Raw genomic sequence first — 16596 nt, 5'->3', positions numbered from 1 at the left:
TACACTTGCTTCCCATGCAAGGTAGCAAAGAATCAGATCTGTTTCATCTTTGACTGGGAACAGGTTCTAAAATTTAACACTTTGCTATCTGAATTTTTATTCATGGCAATAGCACTGGCGGTTGTGGATCACTGGTTAGACTGGAGTGTGCTCCAGGGAAACAATCCTATATAATCCTAGGAAGGACATTAGTGTGTTAGTTCTCTTGCTCAGGATTTATTTGGTTGCGATCCCATTTCTGTGGAAACAAAATAACATCTCTGCTGTGGGATGACTATCATCTGATTTTCATGATACTGGCAGGCATAGAATTAAGGATAATGACAGATGAATGCTTTAACCAACATTTTACATGCCATATTAAAATCTGAAATAACCAAGAACACAAGAATTCAGCCTGAATTTCCTTGGGAGTAAATGGTTTGGCTAACTCTAAAATGTTCATAAAAGATTTTTAAAAATACTCTCTCTGCTGATTGGCTATGATATTGATGAATGGTGATGTATGCATGATGATGGTTTTTAAAAATGGTTTCAGCACAGTTTGGCTGTGGCAAGAAAACTTTGTTGAAATCACTACAGGTAACATAGTTTTAATACATAAGTAGACATTTTTTAAGAGTACAGAGCACATCTGTTACCATTATTCTTTCCCTAATGGCTCTTGCTCTGCTCTATTAGGAGAATCTCTGCTTTTTGCAAACAGCTTTCTGTGTGGCTCTGTTTTCACAAATAAATCTTTCCACATCTCTCATAAGATTCCACTTTCTAAGGAATACGATTAAATGCCTTTCACTTCCTAGGCCTGGAGTGACAGTTGAAGATTACTTGACAGTGAATTGAGCCTTGTCTTCACTAGAAAAAAGGTGTGTTCTTACCTTGTGTTAGCTAATTCACAATAATGAACATGACATAAAATCCTGTGAAGACAAGGGAGTTATAGTTTTAACAAGTGTTAGGTCAAGATAAATCCTAGGCTCCCACATAGTCTTTACTTTGACTGCTAACATGTATGAAAAATACAAATTGTCTTGTTTTTGCTAAGATACGACCTCATTTTTATTACCGTGTGTTAGCTTACACGACATTCAAGACCATACCTTTTTTCCTAGCGAAGATGCGCTCTTTGAGTTTCCTTTCTCCAAAAAGGCTGTCACTGAAGTACTGTCCTGCAAGCTTCAATATTATCAGAGGTAGAAAGATGTTGACAAATTGGGTGGAAAACAGAAAAAATCCTTAATCCTATCAGCACGGAGGGATGGGCTAAATGACCTCCTGAGGTCCCTTCCAGCCCTACATTTCTATGGTTCTGTGAAAAGCAACAAAAATTATTAAGGGCTGGGTTAAAAGATGAGTCAGTGGAGATATAGCTGACCACAGCTGCTTGAAAGAAGTAAAATACTAAGGGTTAAATCCTGGCCCTATTAAAGTCAATGGCAAAACTCAAATTGACTTCAAAGAGGTCACGATTTCACCCTAAGGCAGAGGAATCTCTTTTAGCGTGGACCAGCAAATTGTGGCTAGGAGTAATGGGATGAAATTAAGCCAAGTCAAATGTATTTATATTTATTTCATGTTCATAAAATATTCTGATTTTATGTATAGTCTTTAAAAATTACATAATAACAAATAGGATTGTCACCTTAGATTCCTGAACTCCTCTCTTGTCTATATAGGGCTCGTCCTGTGCTTCAAAGTGATGGCAGCCAGGGCACTGATGATGCTTTGTGGGTTGAGGCCCCTGGTTTGATCAAGAACCCTGTATTCTCAAAAAAACCTGTGCCCCCTTTACACTAGCTCTTCCACCATTGCTTCTCCTAGTATAGTAGAACTATACTAATGTTAGTGCAATAGTGGGAGATTTCCTGAAAAACTCTTTAGACTTACTTCTAAGTCTGACTCAGAGGCTACAGTGTGTGAAATTTCAGGTTTAAACAAGTAAGATTTTCAAGACTTTAACAACTTTTTAAACAAATTGTTACAGTACTTTACAGCTGAGATTAATAAACATGTAACACGCAGTAAAATATATAGTATTTTCACAGGTTTGTTTGTTTGTTTGCTTAATGACAGCACAGCATGGCTTAGGGAAATATTTGTTGAATATATAAAAAATGTTCATATAAATGCTAGATTATAAAAATGCCCTTTGTATTATAAAGAAAAAATATACTCTGTATTACTTTCCTGTAGGTATTTGAAAGTGCTGTAGACCCTGCTGCTGTAACAGAGATGCTTGAAAGTAAGTATAATTTAAAGAATATTCAGAATGCATGTATAACTGAAGACAGTGTAGTTGCATCAGATCTATCTAGCTATCTATCTATCCTTATTTTTTATTGTTGTGCTACAGGAATATTTTGAATATATCATAATTTTTCAGCCACCTTGACATCATTTATTTGTCTTCTTTTAGGCAATATAACAACGTTTGGATTACTTCAACTAGTATCTTCAGGTAATGGGCTAGTAAATATTTTACAAAATAGCGGTTAATTAGACATTACAAGGAGCATTCCAGTGGGTGTTAACTTTGAGCCTTGCCTCCCCACTTTCTTCCTCTCTCCCATCTCCTCTTCCAGGGGCCTTCAAACATCTGCTGTCCCACCCCAACCCCGACTCTGCATACGCTTTGATCATCTATCAGTGAAAATAAGATACATTTTCTGACTAGTGACCTACTGGTTGATTTGTTAGAAATATTCAAATTTTTCTAATTTCTTTCCCCTAATTTTCTCTTCTCTTTCACTGTTATTGTTCACCAATGATATTTAAATGCAACGTGAATAATAATTTAGAGTTTCCATTTAGCAGCTATTAGCACTGGCATTATAACAACTTTTTATTGTGCTTTTTATAAGTTAGAAAAATCAAGTGGACACAGGGTGGCAGAATAATCCTGCTCTTTAAGGTAATCAAATATGGAACATTTGTATGTAGGGTAAAATCACTGGCAGTCTTCATTACTAAAAAATAGGTAGTGCTCTACCACTAATATAATATATTTTATGCATTTTTATGTTACCGGTTGCTGTGTTAGGAATACTCAAATTACTTTAATTTCTTTTTCCACATTTTCTCATCTCTGTCACCATTGTTGTTCATCGATGATATGTAAATGTAACATGAATAATAATGTAGAGCTCCATTTGCCATGATTTCAAGTTTCAGAGTTAAGCTGTTTTTTGTTGTAGCCCTGCAAAAATATGTAGTTAGATTTTTTTTTTTACAATGGGAAGTTTGTATATTTTTCACTCTTCCTTCACTCAAAAAATGGCTGAAGGGACTTTGCTCAACTTTTAAAAATCCAAATGTAATGCTTGTTAGTGAAACCAGAACTGACTCCAGTTTGTCTTGTATCAGGGTCAGCACCAGTGCAGTGAAACTGATTGCTGCCATGTTTCTATTTTCTAGTGTAAGCAAGGCCCAAGAGGGAGCTCTAGAGAGCCCCTAAAAATGACCCAGCTATAAAGGATCAAGCTGAGAAGGATTAAGAATCTTGCTCTCTTTATTACCTTTTACTGAAGTTTTCTTTCTTTTTGACTTTTAGTTGTGCCACCATCAGAGCTGCAGGCTCTAATATACCATTGCTACAATATGCAGTATCTTTCATAAGGATAAACTGCAGCGTATCCCTCACCCTAAATTTTAAACAAAAATAGTTGATGATTTTCATATGACGCGATACATCTCTCTGTGTTTTTCCCAAAGCTTCACCAAGTTCCCTGAGAAGCCTGATTGCACATTCTGCAGGGTGAGAACTGGCAGCTGCTCATTAGACAGAAGTAAAGGCCAGATTTTCAAAACGTGCACAGTACCCAGTAGCTCCCAGTGCGGTCATTCAAAACGTTGAACACTTTGAAAATCTTACTATTTAATTTATGTGCCGACTTATGAGTTAAGGTCTTTGAAAATCTGTCCCAAAGCCTTTTATCAAAACCAATAGGCCATACATTGCCTTTGGAGAAAAGTCTGAAGTTTAAGGTGTTTTAGTTCAAAGGTTGTCTAAGGGTATGTCTCCACTGCAATTAAAAACGTGAGGCTGGTCCATGCCATTTGACTTGGGCTTGTAGGGCTCGGACTAAGGGGCTGCTTAATTGTAGTGTAGATGTTTGGGATCGGGCTGGAACTCAGACTCTAGGACCATTGCAAGGTGGGAGAGCCTCAGACTGAGTCTGAATGGCCAACAGCCCCTGAGCCTGAGCCCTCGTGATCCCACGTCAGCTGGCATGGGCCAGTCACAGGTGTCTAACTGCAGTATAGATATATACCCTAGGTGGATAAGGTTTTGTCTTTAGTCTCATTATGAGTGGGCCAGGGTCCTTGTATCTGAATGTCACAGAACCCATTCAAGCAGGAGAGTAGCAGCTTTTGTGGCAGGCATTCAGAACGTGTTCTTATGAGAAATTTGCAGGGCTTTTACTTGCGGTTCATGAGCTGGTATTTGCTTGACACTGCAGCAAAGTTAGATTTCAGGAAGGCTGTGCCTCAGTCACAGTTTAGCAAATGGTGTGTCACAGTCCATCTCCTTGTTAGTCTGCTATCCTGGGGAAGCAATGTGATGAAGGAGAAAAACAAGTTGCTTACCAAAGTGACCTTTGTCTCTGAATATATACCTTATATAATGCCACACTGACCCGCTCTCTGCCCCTCTGCTTCAGAGCTCAATGTCATGGGCTTCTAGAAATAGAGAAGAACAACAGGATGGTTAGAAAGATGGGGATATTTATACTCTAAGTCAGGGGAATGCTGGACTCAGCAGTACTCAAAAAGGTTCCATGGTTGGGTGGCTGGGTGTGTGACTCCTGCAGTGTGGCCGTCTGGAGGGAGTACATTCAAAGAACAAAAGTTACTTCGGTAAGTAACCCCTATTCTTTTTCCTGTCATCGCTTTGTGATGAAGTAGTATCTTTTATTGGACCAACTTCTTCTGGTGAAAGGGTCAAGCTTTCAAGCTACACAGCGTTCTTCTTTAGATCTGAAGCAGGTAACCAAGTGTCCAAGATAAACACAAGGTGGGGCAGGTTGTTAAGCGGGAGGGGTACACACATGCTATAGGAGCCCCTTAAAATGAAGTGGGCCAGAAAGGATTAGTTTGTTAAGCATAAAGAAACCGCAGCATGTGTGAACCCTTTATGCTTAACAGTCTAACCTTCTATTGCTCACTTATGCTTAACAGTCTGCCCCACCTTGTGTTAAGCTCAGATGCTCTGGTTACCAGCTTCAGACCACAGGAGTTCAGTATAGCTCGAAAGCTTGTCCTTTCCACCAACAGAAGTTGGTCCAATAAAAGATATTGCCTCTCCCACCTTGTCTCTCTCATATCCTGGGATCGACAGGGCTACAACAACCCTGCAAATCACTTTATGACGACAGCTATACTGAACAAACATAAGAATGTAAATATGATTTTTATAAGCACATTACAAACATGTCTTGTTTGATTTTATTTAAATAGACAATTAATTAGGTGAATTAGTAGTTTGTACAGTGCTTCAGAAAAGTAAAGCTCTCTCTAAATGCTAATGAGCTAAATCCTAGTGTTACAAGGATATTGAGAAAACTCCCAGTGTACATCTGTGGGATCAGGATTTGGCCCTGTATGGATAGACAGATATATGGATAGACTCTGCATATTCTGGAAGGGCCATGCTGTGTAAAGGCAGACTCTTGAATGCTTTCTTCTCCTAATCACATCAGTGAGATTGATGGTGCTCTGCTCCCCTAAACTTGGGCCCTAATAAAGGAAAAGCAAAGGACAGATTTGAATTTGGTGTGCTCTCTGAAGTTGCACTGCTTTGGAAATTCCCCACAATACATGTGGATTGTATGTCTCTGAGGTTATGCAGTCATTCCGATCCCAAAATAGTTTGGGGTACCGGTGACAAACTGTGTGTAAAAGATGGCATCAAGCTCCAGTGTTGCTGTGCTAAGCTTAATCTTTCATTACAGATGGAGGTGTAAATGGACTCTCTCCCTTCTGCCTCCTTCATTTCACTTTCAAGATAGAGACATTAATCAGAAGCAGAGTAGACAGCGCAATGGAAATGAGACTAACAAGTCATTTGATTTAAAAGCAGTTATTTTCTCAGTCCCTGAGACTAAAAGTTTGACCTTACTGGAGCCTTTCTCACAAATTAAAAATGAGCACACAGCAGAACAGAGAGTGTTCACTGATTATCAGTGTTTCTGTTGTTTTCATTACACTGGCTGCTCAGGGCCCAAACTGAGGGTCCCCCAGTTACCATTTGGAGCTGGGCAATATACCAAAGAGGAGCAAGGTGCCGCTGTCTTGAAAGCTTCCTACATTGAGCCCCAAAGGGCTTGTGTGCCTCCTCATACAGATCTCAAAGCAGATCTACAGGGGATACCACCCTTTGTGGATTCCCTGTGACACTCCTGCTGGAGCACACCTATACCAAAGACCTCCTGTACTTCTGATTGAGTCATTCCTGATGTGGAAAGAGGGACAGGTCTCTTGGTGAGCCAGGTAGGGCTTGCACACTCTGCGAAGGGCTTGCTACAGAATGTGTGACTTCTAAAAAAATATTAACCATCTTGGAAACAGTTCTTCCTTTTTTCACTCTTTCAGTGGGAGACTATCTCGCTTTTTATGAAGAGAATACTCGAGATTTTCTCTTCCCAGAGCCCAAGCTGACTCCTGTGTATCCTGGTGTGGAGAGAGAGTTACTAATGAAAACGTCTCCTAGTTTCCCAGTAAGTTGTCTCCAAATGAGTGTTTGCCATGGGTAGCTGAAAAGAATAAAGTGGGAGAGGTCTGGCCCAGCTGGCTAGTGTAACAGGGCATGCTACTTTGTGAGGATCTCAGTTTGAGACATGAATTTGTACGGCTCTTGAACAGAGAGACATGCTCAAGTACCTTGTCTGGCTCTGTAGTGTCCTGAAAAAAGTACAAGGCATCAATTGACTGAAGATTAAATCTACTAGCCAGAGGCCAATGTAAAAGATGGGTGAAGGGTCTCAGCCGCAAAGCTCCCATCCTCAGCTGCTGTGAAAGGGCAGGGTGTTGGGTAAATTTCCAGGGCACTGCTCATTGACTGTGTTTGGGGGCACTGTCTTTCCTAGCCATTTATACACACGCACACACATACATACATGCACGTACACACACATGCTAACACACACACACACACACACACACACACTCTCTTTCTCTCTCTCTCTTCCTTAGTTTACTCTTCTCCAAATCATCTTTTTGGGGGGGTCTTCTGTCCTTGTAAATATGTCCAGTGCCTGTCTTTCCTGATGCTCTTAACTTTCTGAAGCAGAAACAGAAGAATAAAACTGACAGAATTCTCAGCAGTTTCACTGAGGCTGATTGGATTATGCAGTAGAAGCAATAAAATTGACCAAGGTTTTGTTCATTTCATTCCGTTACTGCTTGGGAAAGCTATGAGCTGCAATATTCTGCTGGAGCAGTCTTCCTGCAGACTCAAAACTGCATTGGTTCACATTTAGAAAATTATTTTCAATATCATAAGGGCTAGGTATGTAATTATTTTTAAATAAAACATTAAATTCTGTATAAATTGCTGGCTTAGGTTTGCACATACCAGGAAAATTTTTCTACTCACCAGGGGCAAGTTCTGCCTAATACAGAGATAGTTTAATGGCACCATATAAATATATAACACCTGAGTTACTGGTGTACATTTAGTCCAGTTTTCTTTGATGAGAATGGAATATTATAAAACAATGTAATTAATATCAGCGACATGTATGTTAGGTAGGTCAAGGGCAGATTATCTGGAGATGATCATGTTGAGTATTTTGATGTGGTGTTGAAAATCTGAATATTTTATTAGCTTGCCACAGTAATGAGAGAAGAATAATTTCTCAATGTTAAGGCAGTCAGTGTTTCAGGTAACCAGCCTGTGAATGGCTTTATTAACCTCAGCTTCCTGATGTTTCCTGTAATTAAGATTAAAGAAAGTAAATTACCATTGCCTTGATTGAGAGTTTAAATTCATATACACATTTACTTCATGATGTTCTGTTCTTTCTCTCATTCTGATTGTCTGTTGAGAGAGACAAAAGTGACATCTACTTCAATCATGCAATTCAGTAAAACAAGTCTAATTCTGCTCACCTATTTTCTACTAACCAACCTGCCTATGCACATCCTGATATTTTTCACAGGGGAGAAAGGGTCAAACTATGATCCACTCTAAAATCCTGGTAATTTAGCTAACTCATCACTTAGAATACTAACAATACCCACTATTGCAGCAGATTCTCTTTTTCATTATATCATTACTGTCTCAGTTAGTAAGTCTACTGGTACTGATGTTGTACGGCTGCCCTTCAGATCTTCTCAACTGCCCTGTAGGACTAGTGCTGGAACTTCATTTATAAAGAAGTATTTGGACTGCAAGGATTGAATGTGTAAAAAGAGCCCATTGCATTTCTTCATGCTAAGATTTCAATGTGGGCAAAAAATAGAAGGCAGCATTAGATTTAATTATCTAAAGTGGAGCTCCAGTAATACTAGCTAAGATTACAGAAGCTAATAGCTAGGTTTTGATTAATGTTGTCTTATTAAGACTAATTCTGTTAATTATTATAATACATTACTATATTCTTGATACCACATTCATCTCTTTTGTTGTCATCCTTAATTTTTTCAGTGTTCTAGTCCATGTGACATTCTAGGTTTATCTAACTACTCTTATTTGGTGTCTGCCATGTCTGATTGTTTCTGTTAACAATGTATACATTTTTCAGTTTAGCTATCTTGATTTTCCAGGTCCAGTCTTGTGCTGTTTATAATTTTCTGCAGAGTACATTGCATTCTTACTATAATTGTGACATTATTTACTGCAATAGTCTAGATTTTCACTGTTATATTCATGACTTACTACTAACACAGTGGCCTTCTCTCACTCCCATTTATATTTTTGACAGGATGGTTTGATGACTTACAAAACTGGATGAGTAAACCCTTTGTGTCCTAGCAAAGCAAAAGTCAAAAGTCAAATGTACTGCGCTGGGCTCTCCAAATTTTCGGTCACATTGCTAAGTCCCATATTATGATCCTGACTGACTGAAAGTCTCAGTTCATAATTTGAGTCTATTTTTGTACATTATTTGAATTTTATATTGATACTATATGTTACCTAAGGGATCAACCTGCAGGCTGACTCATGTGAACACTTCACTCATATGAGCAACCACATTAAAATAACTGCAGCCACTAATATGAGTAAGGCATGCAGGATTGGGCCCTGAATGTGCCCTTTCCTTCCTTTACTGCATTTCATGTGATCCATCTTCATAGGAATTTGTGTGGGCAGGTGGACTTTCTCGGAACAGAATCTCTGGAGACTGGAATTTTGATCTCATGCTGTTGTTACATTGCTGTAAATCCATTGAGTTCACCACATTTACTCTTGATTTACAGCATTGTAAGTGAGAGCAGAATCATGTCCACTCTGCATTTAATCCAGTTGACCCCCTTTGTGAGGTTTGGATTTACTGACAACTGAAATATCAAGAAGTAAAAGTAAGCATCTTCCTAAGTGTAGCTGTTCCTAAGATTTCCCTACAGAGATCTCTCTGTCCTAGACCCAGGCTCCCTATGCTCAAAGCCTCTGTCACCTCCTTCAGATATAGTGTAGGGTTAATGAGCCACATCTGCCACAATGACTTAGCAGGAATCAAGCAGCATCTCCCTGAGGGGTCCACCGTCTGCCAACAGGGTGAATCAACAGAAGAACCTTGCCACCACATTACAGTTTGATACTCCTAGACTGTCAGACTGTGTAATAAAGAAAAATACCTGTTTTTCAATGCTTTTACAGTTGACATAAAGCGTTTGTAATATTTAGAGATTAAATGCAGTAAAGCTAGGCTAGTGCAGCGTTAAGGTTGCACAGTTAAACCCTCAAATCTGGAAGTGCAAAACTTAAGTCCAAACATGCAACCTTAAAAACTGTTCTACTGTGGAAGTGAGCTGTAGCTCACGAAAGCTCATGCTCAAATAAATTGGTTAGTCTCTAAGGTGCCACAAGTCCCCCTTTTCTTACTGAGGAAAGTGACTCTGTAAAACACTAGTTTTTTAGGATTCCAGTTTATTGTCTTGAAATTAATTACATCTTCAGTGTCCTCCTCTTGGGCAAAAATTCTAGTCACTTGTCCACTGGTACCTAAGAACTCAGCTCTGGCTTTTCAATTAAAAAGTGGTTGATCCAGTTGTGGGACTGTATCTCTTTCTCTTAAGTAAATTAAAGTTAAATACTGTTGTTGCTGTGGTTGTCTAAGACATTTCTCTGCATTCTGCTTGTTCAGTTTTATGCTGCTCTGACCAGGTGTCCCATTTTTATTCTCTTATTTTTAGTGTGTCTGACTCTCACTTGGTGTCATGTGTTTTATTTGTCCCTCCTTTAACATAAATGTAAATGCCACTGCCTCCAACAGTCTGAGACAATGAATCAGAACTGAGCGTATGTAACAATTCATTTAGAAACTGAGAAGAAAATTCTAATAATCAATAATATTAAGTGAAGTGTCCAAGTGGACTTCTAGAAATCTAGATCTGACAGTAGGGCCTGATCCAAAGCCCACTGAAATAAATGGAAACACCTTGACATCAGAAGCTTTGGATCAGGCTATACAGAGTAGGACAAGTGAAGTGCTCCCTTAGTGCTACTTTTTATAACTGTGACTGAATCTGTAAATGTTCCCTGTCAAGCCAGAACAGAATAGCCTGATGGGACTGGAAGGTCTTCTTCTCTTGAGTCATTTACATGTTTCTACATCAAGTCTTGGCATGTGCTTTGTTGCCTATATGTGCCTGGGCTTGTTTAGTTCAATTAAATTCATACAAAGACCCATGTTCTCCCACTGTAATGCAATTGAACAATGAAAATGGTATTTCCATCAAGGTCAATATGTCCTGAAAGCAGGTGGCCTGGTGATTAAAAGTTTTGTTAAATGTTCCTGCACTCTGTCATTTGTTGCAAATTTCATAGTATTTAAATGCAATTTTAGAGACAACAACTGACAACAACTCTCCTTTCCCTCCTCACTCAGCACCTGGGTAAAGTGGCCTAGCAGATAGTCAGTTTGTACATTGTCATAATGGGTTGATTCTTCTTTAGTCACTAAGCCACTATGTGGAGTAAAAGCACTGAAACAATATGAATGCTGATTTCTATAGCCTGGTGAGGCTGCTGGCAACCAAATATTCAATAGCAGCTTCAAGCAGATACATTTGATTTTTCTGCAGTGTTGGCAACACAGTCCCAGAAGTTCTTGCCCCTTCAAATTTGCTGCCCTTAAGGAGTTCAAAATAGTTTTCAGTTGGCCGTTAGTAGCAAGTGTCGTTGACCGGAGATTGAACCCAAGAATAAAATGTGCCTGAATGCATCTTGTAATCAAGGAAGCCGCTCACTGTGCTAACTTGATTATCTGGTTGTTAATTTTGTTGTTCTGATCCAGCTAAGGTCGTTGTAGTTAAGCTAAAAGTCATGACGGGCTGAATGGATTTGGGGAGACATAACATAACTCAGTTTTGAAACCGACGAGATTGGAAATTGAATGTCTCCCTCTAGGGCTAAATTGTGCCTCTTAGAGGTGAGAGTGATGTGAGGGAGGGGGAGAACTTTTGGAGAAGTGTGGTGAGCAGCAGAACTTGCTGCTACACATTTAGGCTCTGGCTACACTACAGAGCTTACAGCGGTGCTTACAGAGGTGCAGATGCTCTAAGCCAATGAGAGAGTGCTCTCCCGTCAACTTAATTACTCCAGCCCCCATCTGCGACGGTAGCGCTGTCCACACCAATGGTTAGGTCCGTGTAACTTATGTCGCTCAGGGGAGTGGCTTATTCACACCCCTGAGTGACATTAGTTATACCGACATAAGTGGTAGTGTGTAGAAGTCCTCATAAAGGTATAGCCAGTGCTTCCCACACAGATCCCTTGCTTTCAATTGCTGCCTGTCCACAGGATAGGGCCCTGACCTGCCTTTCTCCTGTGCAGATGCACTTTCTCTAGGGCTTTGAGCCTAGCAGGCACTGCTAGCTGGCACTACCCGTACACTTTCTAATACCTGCAGAAAGTTTATGGCTTCCTGCTCCCTCTCTCGCCATCTCAGTGCACAAATGGAGGAGCAGGTATAATTTGGTCCTTAATGTTTGTACAGTTACCGTGACTTCATAGTTACTGCTTTTAAAGAAATCGGAACTACATTAAATGCAAATTCCAAAGTGATTACAAGTTAACAGATTGTGTTTGTTAATTACAGATTATAATTGTCTTTCTGCAATATTTGTCACCCTTTCACCTGCCTTGAAAGGAAAACTGAAATATAGATTCCGTTTTCACAGTTGTTTGGAGGGTGTAGTTTGGAGTATGAAGGGCCCTTTAGGAAGACTGGTGTTAGTAAATACAGCTGTTAAACAAACAGGAAAGAGCTGCCTGCCTCCTCAAATCTATAAAAAGAATTATTCTCCCATTTCATCCCAGCTCTTGCTCTTTGAGGAATGGGATATCTCTCTGGGATTGTGTTAATGTCTTACATATTTTTCTACATTGTTGGCCTCAACCATCATCTTTCCCCACTTTGCAAAGATTAGGTCCATAAAGAGGGTCCGTTGCCTCCCTGCTCAATATCGTGTTACCTGAATATGCAATCTAAGAGCACTTTGCTTCTTTTTTCTGCCATATTGCATTGCAAGTTCATTCTCATTTTGCTGTCTGCTATTACCCCTTTTTGGTTTTAGCGTTTCCTCTAGTCACTTCTGATTCTGAAATAAAGATTAAGAAGCTTGAGGAAATGTCACTGAATTAGAGGTGCTGTTGCTCATCTCTGTAAAACTGTAACACCTGCACCATGACATTATTTTTAGTGATTTCACCTCTTTATTATTTTTAAGGGAATTGCACCAAAAATTGAGTTTTCCACAAGAACAACCATTACTGAGCTTCCACTTCAAAACAGAAAGCAGTTTTATGTAAGTATTTTAATTAAAGCACACAAACATGGACAGAAACATCAATGTTTGATCTAATCTGTCACAGTGCACCCATCACCGTTGCATTTAAGTACCTCAGACAGAAATAAGAATCACACCGATTCTGCACTGAAAGGCAAAATCTCTTTATTCTTCTCTCAGTTCACCTGCTATGACAAGGGTCTCATTACTTGGTGATTGTTGTCAGGAGGATGTTGCTGATTATTCTGGAAAAGGGCAACAGAAAAAAATGGGGCTTGCATTGTCTCCTAAAAGAGGCTAGACTTGAGGTGATCGTGATCTCTGGTGGGAAGGATTTCCCTGACCCATGGGCCTTTACTGAGAATGGTTTGCTTCTGGCTGTGAGTGTTTCATTTTTGCATGCTGTTGGTTACTGTTTCTTCTGCTTGCTTCGCCCCCATCCCCCCCAACATAGCTTCAGTTTTCTCTGGATTGTGCTATAACTAACTAGCCAAGACACAATCTCCAGTGTCATTGTTCCTCTGCACCAGCAGGGTTAAGTACATTACCAGATAATTATTCTTTATGGTCCAAATTTTGCAGTCCTTTCTGGAACAAAGTTCTCACTGAAGTCAAGGGAGTTTTTTCAATTAAAGGTTGCAGAATTTGGCTCATTCAGAATTACTGCTTCTTTGGAGTCAAATGCTCATGTCCTTACTCAAGCAAGGTCTCATTGAAGTCATGACCTCGGGATTTTGATTTTGGGTCTCAATCCTTTGAGCTGCTGAATGCTTCTTTAGAGATGCTCTTAACTCCAGTTGAATTCAGTAGAAGTTGGGATTACTGAGCACCACACAGAGGGCAATCAACATTTAACAGGATCAAGCCCTAGATGAGAAATTGTCAAACAAAGGTAAAATGGATAAAAAAGATAGGCATGAGTCCCTGCTCCCTTCTTTCTGTTATTGACTTTCTGTCACTTCTCAGCACGGTCACAGATTCCCCAGTTTTAATTTGTAGCCACATAGAGCCATAGTCTGCTCTCAGATGTGTAGGAGCCTCTTGTTGACTTTAAACCCTGCTCAGCTGGTTGTCTTTTACAGAGAGATTTGCAAATAGCTTGTACATGTTTCTGCTTGGATAATTACTTTATGAGACAATTAATTTATCTAGCAGGGCAGAAACAGAATGAGGACACAAAGATCTGCATCTGTATCACCCAGGCGAAGGAGCATTTCCCCAGCACGATGTAAGACAACAAAGAAAAAGGATAATAAGATCTGTAAGAGCCTTACAAGATTATTAAGATCCCGCTCTCCATCTCCAAATGCTACAAAGCACCTATGTCAGCTCTGCAAAGAAAACCAACTGCAGCAGTCAAGGTTAAGCCTGGGGTCTGTTGGATACAAACTGGATGCTGAAACCAGGCCGCCATTTGTTGTTAGACATGTAAGTCTTAAAATCACTGTAGTGAGGTTTTTTTTTGTGTGTGTGATGATATTAGAGAAAATTGGGTGCTCCTGTTATCCTTCCTCAGAAAGCTAGATCAAGAGGAGACCCAAAGAAATTAACCAGCAGCAAATTTTAAATGTAAAAAGAAATGCTTAATTGATCTGTGGAACTCACTGCCACCAAATAGCATTGAGGTCAGCTAGTTAACAGATTCAGGAAAAGATTAGACATTTGTATCATTAATAATTACATCCAAAGTTACATTTAGATGGGATAAAAATTATAAGAGACTTAAACCCTCATTCTTTAGGCCATAAACAAACCACTAGCTGTCTGGGGTTAGGAAGAAACTGTCCTCCTAGGGCAGATTTTTCCTTCATGGTTCATCATAAGGTTTCTTCCACCTTCCTCTGAAGCATCCAGTGCTGGCCATTCTCAGAGACAGGACATAGGACTAGATGGGCCATTGGTGTAGCAAGGTATAACAAACCCCATTTTTTTCTATGTTGGACTTCTTAAATGGCGAATCTAGAGAACATTCAAGTCAGTGGGAAGACTTCCATTGATTTCCCTGGGCTTTGAACTGATGGGGCCTTTCATCTGAAGATCTCAAAGTACTTTACAAACACTAGCCAATTAAGCATTACAGTGCCCATGTGAGGTGTATATGTGTGTATATATATGTATATATATGGAAAAGGGCGAGGGGGGGATTCAAAAGTGCTGTATCTCAGTATTTTTATATGTTAAGATGATGTGCATTGTAGAGAAGCCTAAATTAGATCCTGGCAGAGAGAGAGACACAGACAGATCTATCTAAACACCCCAGCCAATCCACTAAATTATCTATGTATCATTTTCCCCAATTTGTAGTTTTACTTTATTTTAAATGGTTGTTTATAATGTTTTAAATTCCTATAGATACCCTGTTGCAATCCATGAAGGGCATATTGTTTGAGTTCCCTGTTCCATGAAGATGAAAGATTTTTTTGAGTCCCCATGAAGATGAAAGCATTTTTCAAAACTGTCCTAACCACAAATTTAAAAGAAAACTCAAAAGTTCAAGTGCCACATCCAGTACCTCTTCTATAACAAGATGGTGGCTTCATTCTGGTCATTTCCTTATTCTAAAAGCATCAGTAATGTCAGAATTCCCAGTGTTTTTTAGACTAGGGGGTTTTGCTGAAATGTCTGCACTGTGCTGTGTATATTGTTCTCCTCTTTTGTTTATTTTTGTAGTTGTGAAAGGAAAGAAAGAAAGAGGGAGGGAGGGAGGGAGGGAAGAACATTTTTTTTAATTCTTTTCTTTATAGACTGTAAGAAGCTGCAAATATGTTCATGTCCAGTCCTAGTTTTCACAGAATAAAAATAGCAACTTCATATTATTCCTTCATTTTAGATAGTTGTTTGCAGTGTTTCTGATTGTTGTCACATGCTGAATATATGAATAGAGACACTGGTTTTATGGCCCATGACAACTGTTTGTGACACCCCCTGCTGTCTAATAACCCTCCATTGGCCTACTTCATTTTAAGTGGTTTCCTACAGCATGTGTGAACCTAGCAATCAGTCCCACCTTGTATTTAGCTTGGACCTCTGCTAACCTTCTCCAGACCTGAAGAAGAGCTCTGTGGAGCTCAAAAGCTTGTCCCTTCCACTAACAGAATTTGGTCCAATAGAAGATATTACCTCACATACTATATATCTTTCATTTTAGGTAGACAGTTCTAACCCATTTGGTGAAAAAACTTCATCACAGTTACCTTATCGAAATCCAAAACAAAATGTGAGCTCAGCAAGGAATTCGCTTGAATTTCAATTGAAACAAGGTACTTAAAATTTGTTTTTAATAAATTTATTATAGAAGTAAGAGCACCATTTATCCTAATTGTAAAGATGTTTGCAAACTATGGACTGCATTCTGCCACTCACATTTCAAAGGGGCTGTTTGCGGAGTGAAGCACTACTTGGAGTGAGTAAGGGGAGCAGAATCTGGCCTGAAATGCAGAAATGTGCTCACAGCTGAATTACAGCCATTGCTGGGGTAGAAGACCATGGCTGCTGTTTTACAGTACACCTCAGTACTGCATGACAGTTTAGCGTGGGAGCTGATTTCTCTCTTGTTTAGTAGTATGCTCTTTTGAAGGAAAGAGTTGTTGTCCGCAGACCAACATTACCTCTTCTTCTCCATTATTATGTGCTACCACTGTC

General features: G+C 39.5%; 1 protein-coding gene and 1 long non-coding RNA gene across 9 annotated transcripts in view; both read left to right on the top strand.

Annotated features, from left to right (window-relative positions):
- SPATA6L (spermatogenesis associated 6 like) overlaps nucleotides 1-16596 on the top strand; it is a 202599-nt gene that overhangs the window by 1670 nt on the left and 184333 nt on the right. For 6 of the 8 annotated variants that reach the window (XM_075128763.1, XM_048850515.2, XM_075128761.1 and 3 more), the window contains exons 3-8: nucleotides 2194-2242; nucleotides 2417-2458; nucleotides 6592-6716; nucleotides 12895-12972; nucleotides 14107-14382; nucleotides 16103-16214. In XM_075128763.1, coding sequence (XP_074984864.1) covers nucleotides 2194-2242; nucleotides 2417-2458; nucleotides 6592-6716; nucleotides 12895-12972; nucleotides 14107-14382; nucleotides 16103-16214 — 682 coding nt within the window. The remainder of the gene's footprint in view (nucleotides 1-2193; nucleotides 2243-2416; nucleotides 2459-6591; nucleotides 6717-12894; nucleotides 12973-14106; nucleotides 14383-16102; nucleotides 16215-16596) is intronic. The other 2 variants (XM_075128765.1, XM_075128766.1) reach the window with 2 other exon arrangements.
- LOC142072208 (uncharacterized) overlaps nucleotides 1-16596 on the top strand; it is a 630664-nt gene that overhangs the window by 510881 nt on the left and 103187 nt on the right. The gene's annotated exons all lie outside the window — the stretch shown is intronic.

This window comes from Caretta caretta, chromosome 5, assembly GCF_965140235.1.
Source record: "Caretta caretta isolate rCarCar2 chromosome 5, rCarCar1.hap1, whole genome shotgun sequence".
Classification (NCBI taxonomy): domain Eukaryota; kingdom Metazoa; phylum Chordata; order Testudines; family Cheloniidae; genus Caretta; species Caretta caretta.
This window is presented reverse-complemented; position numbering and strand designations above follow the sequence as displayed.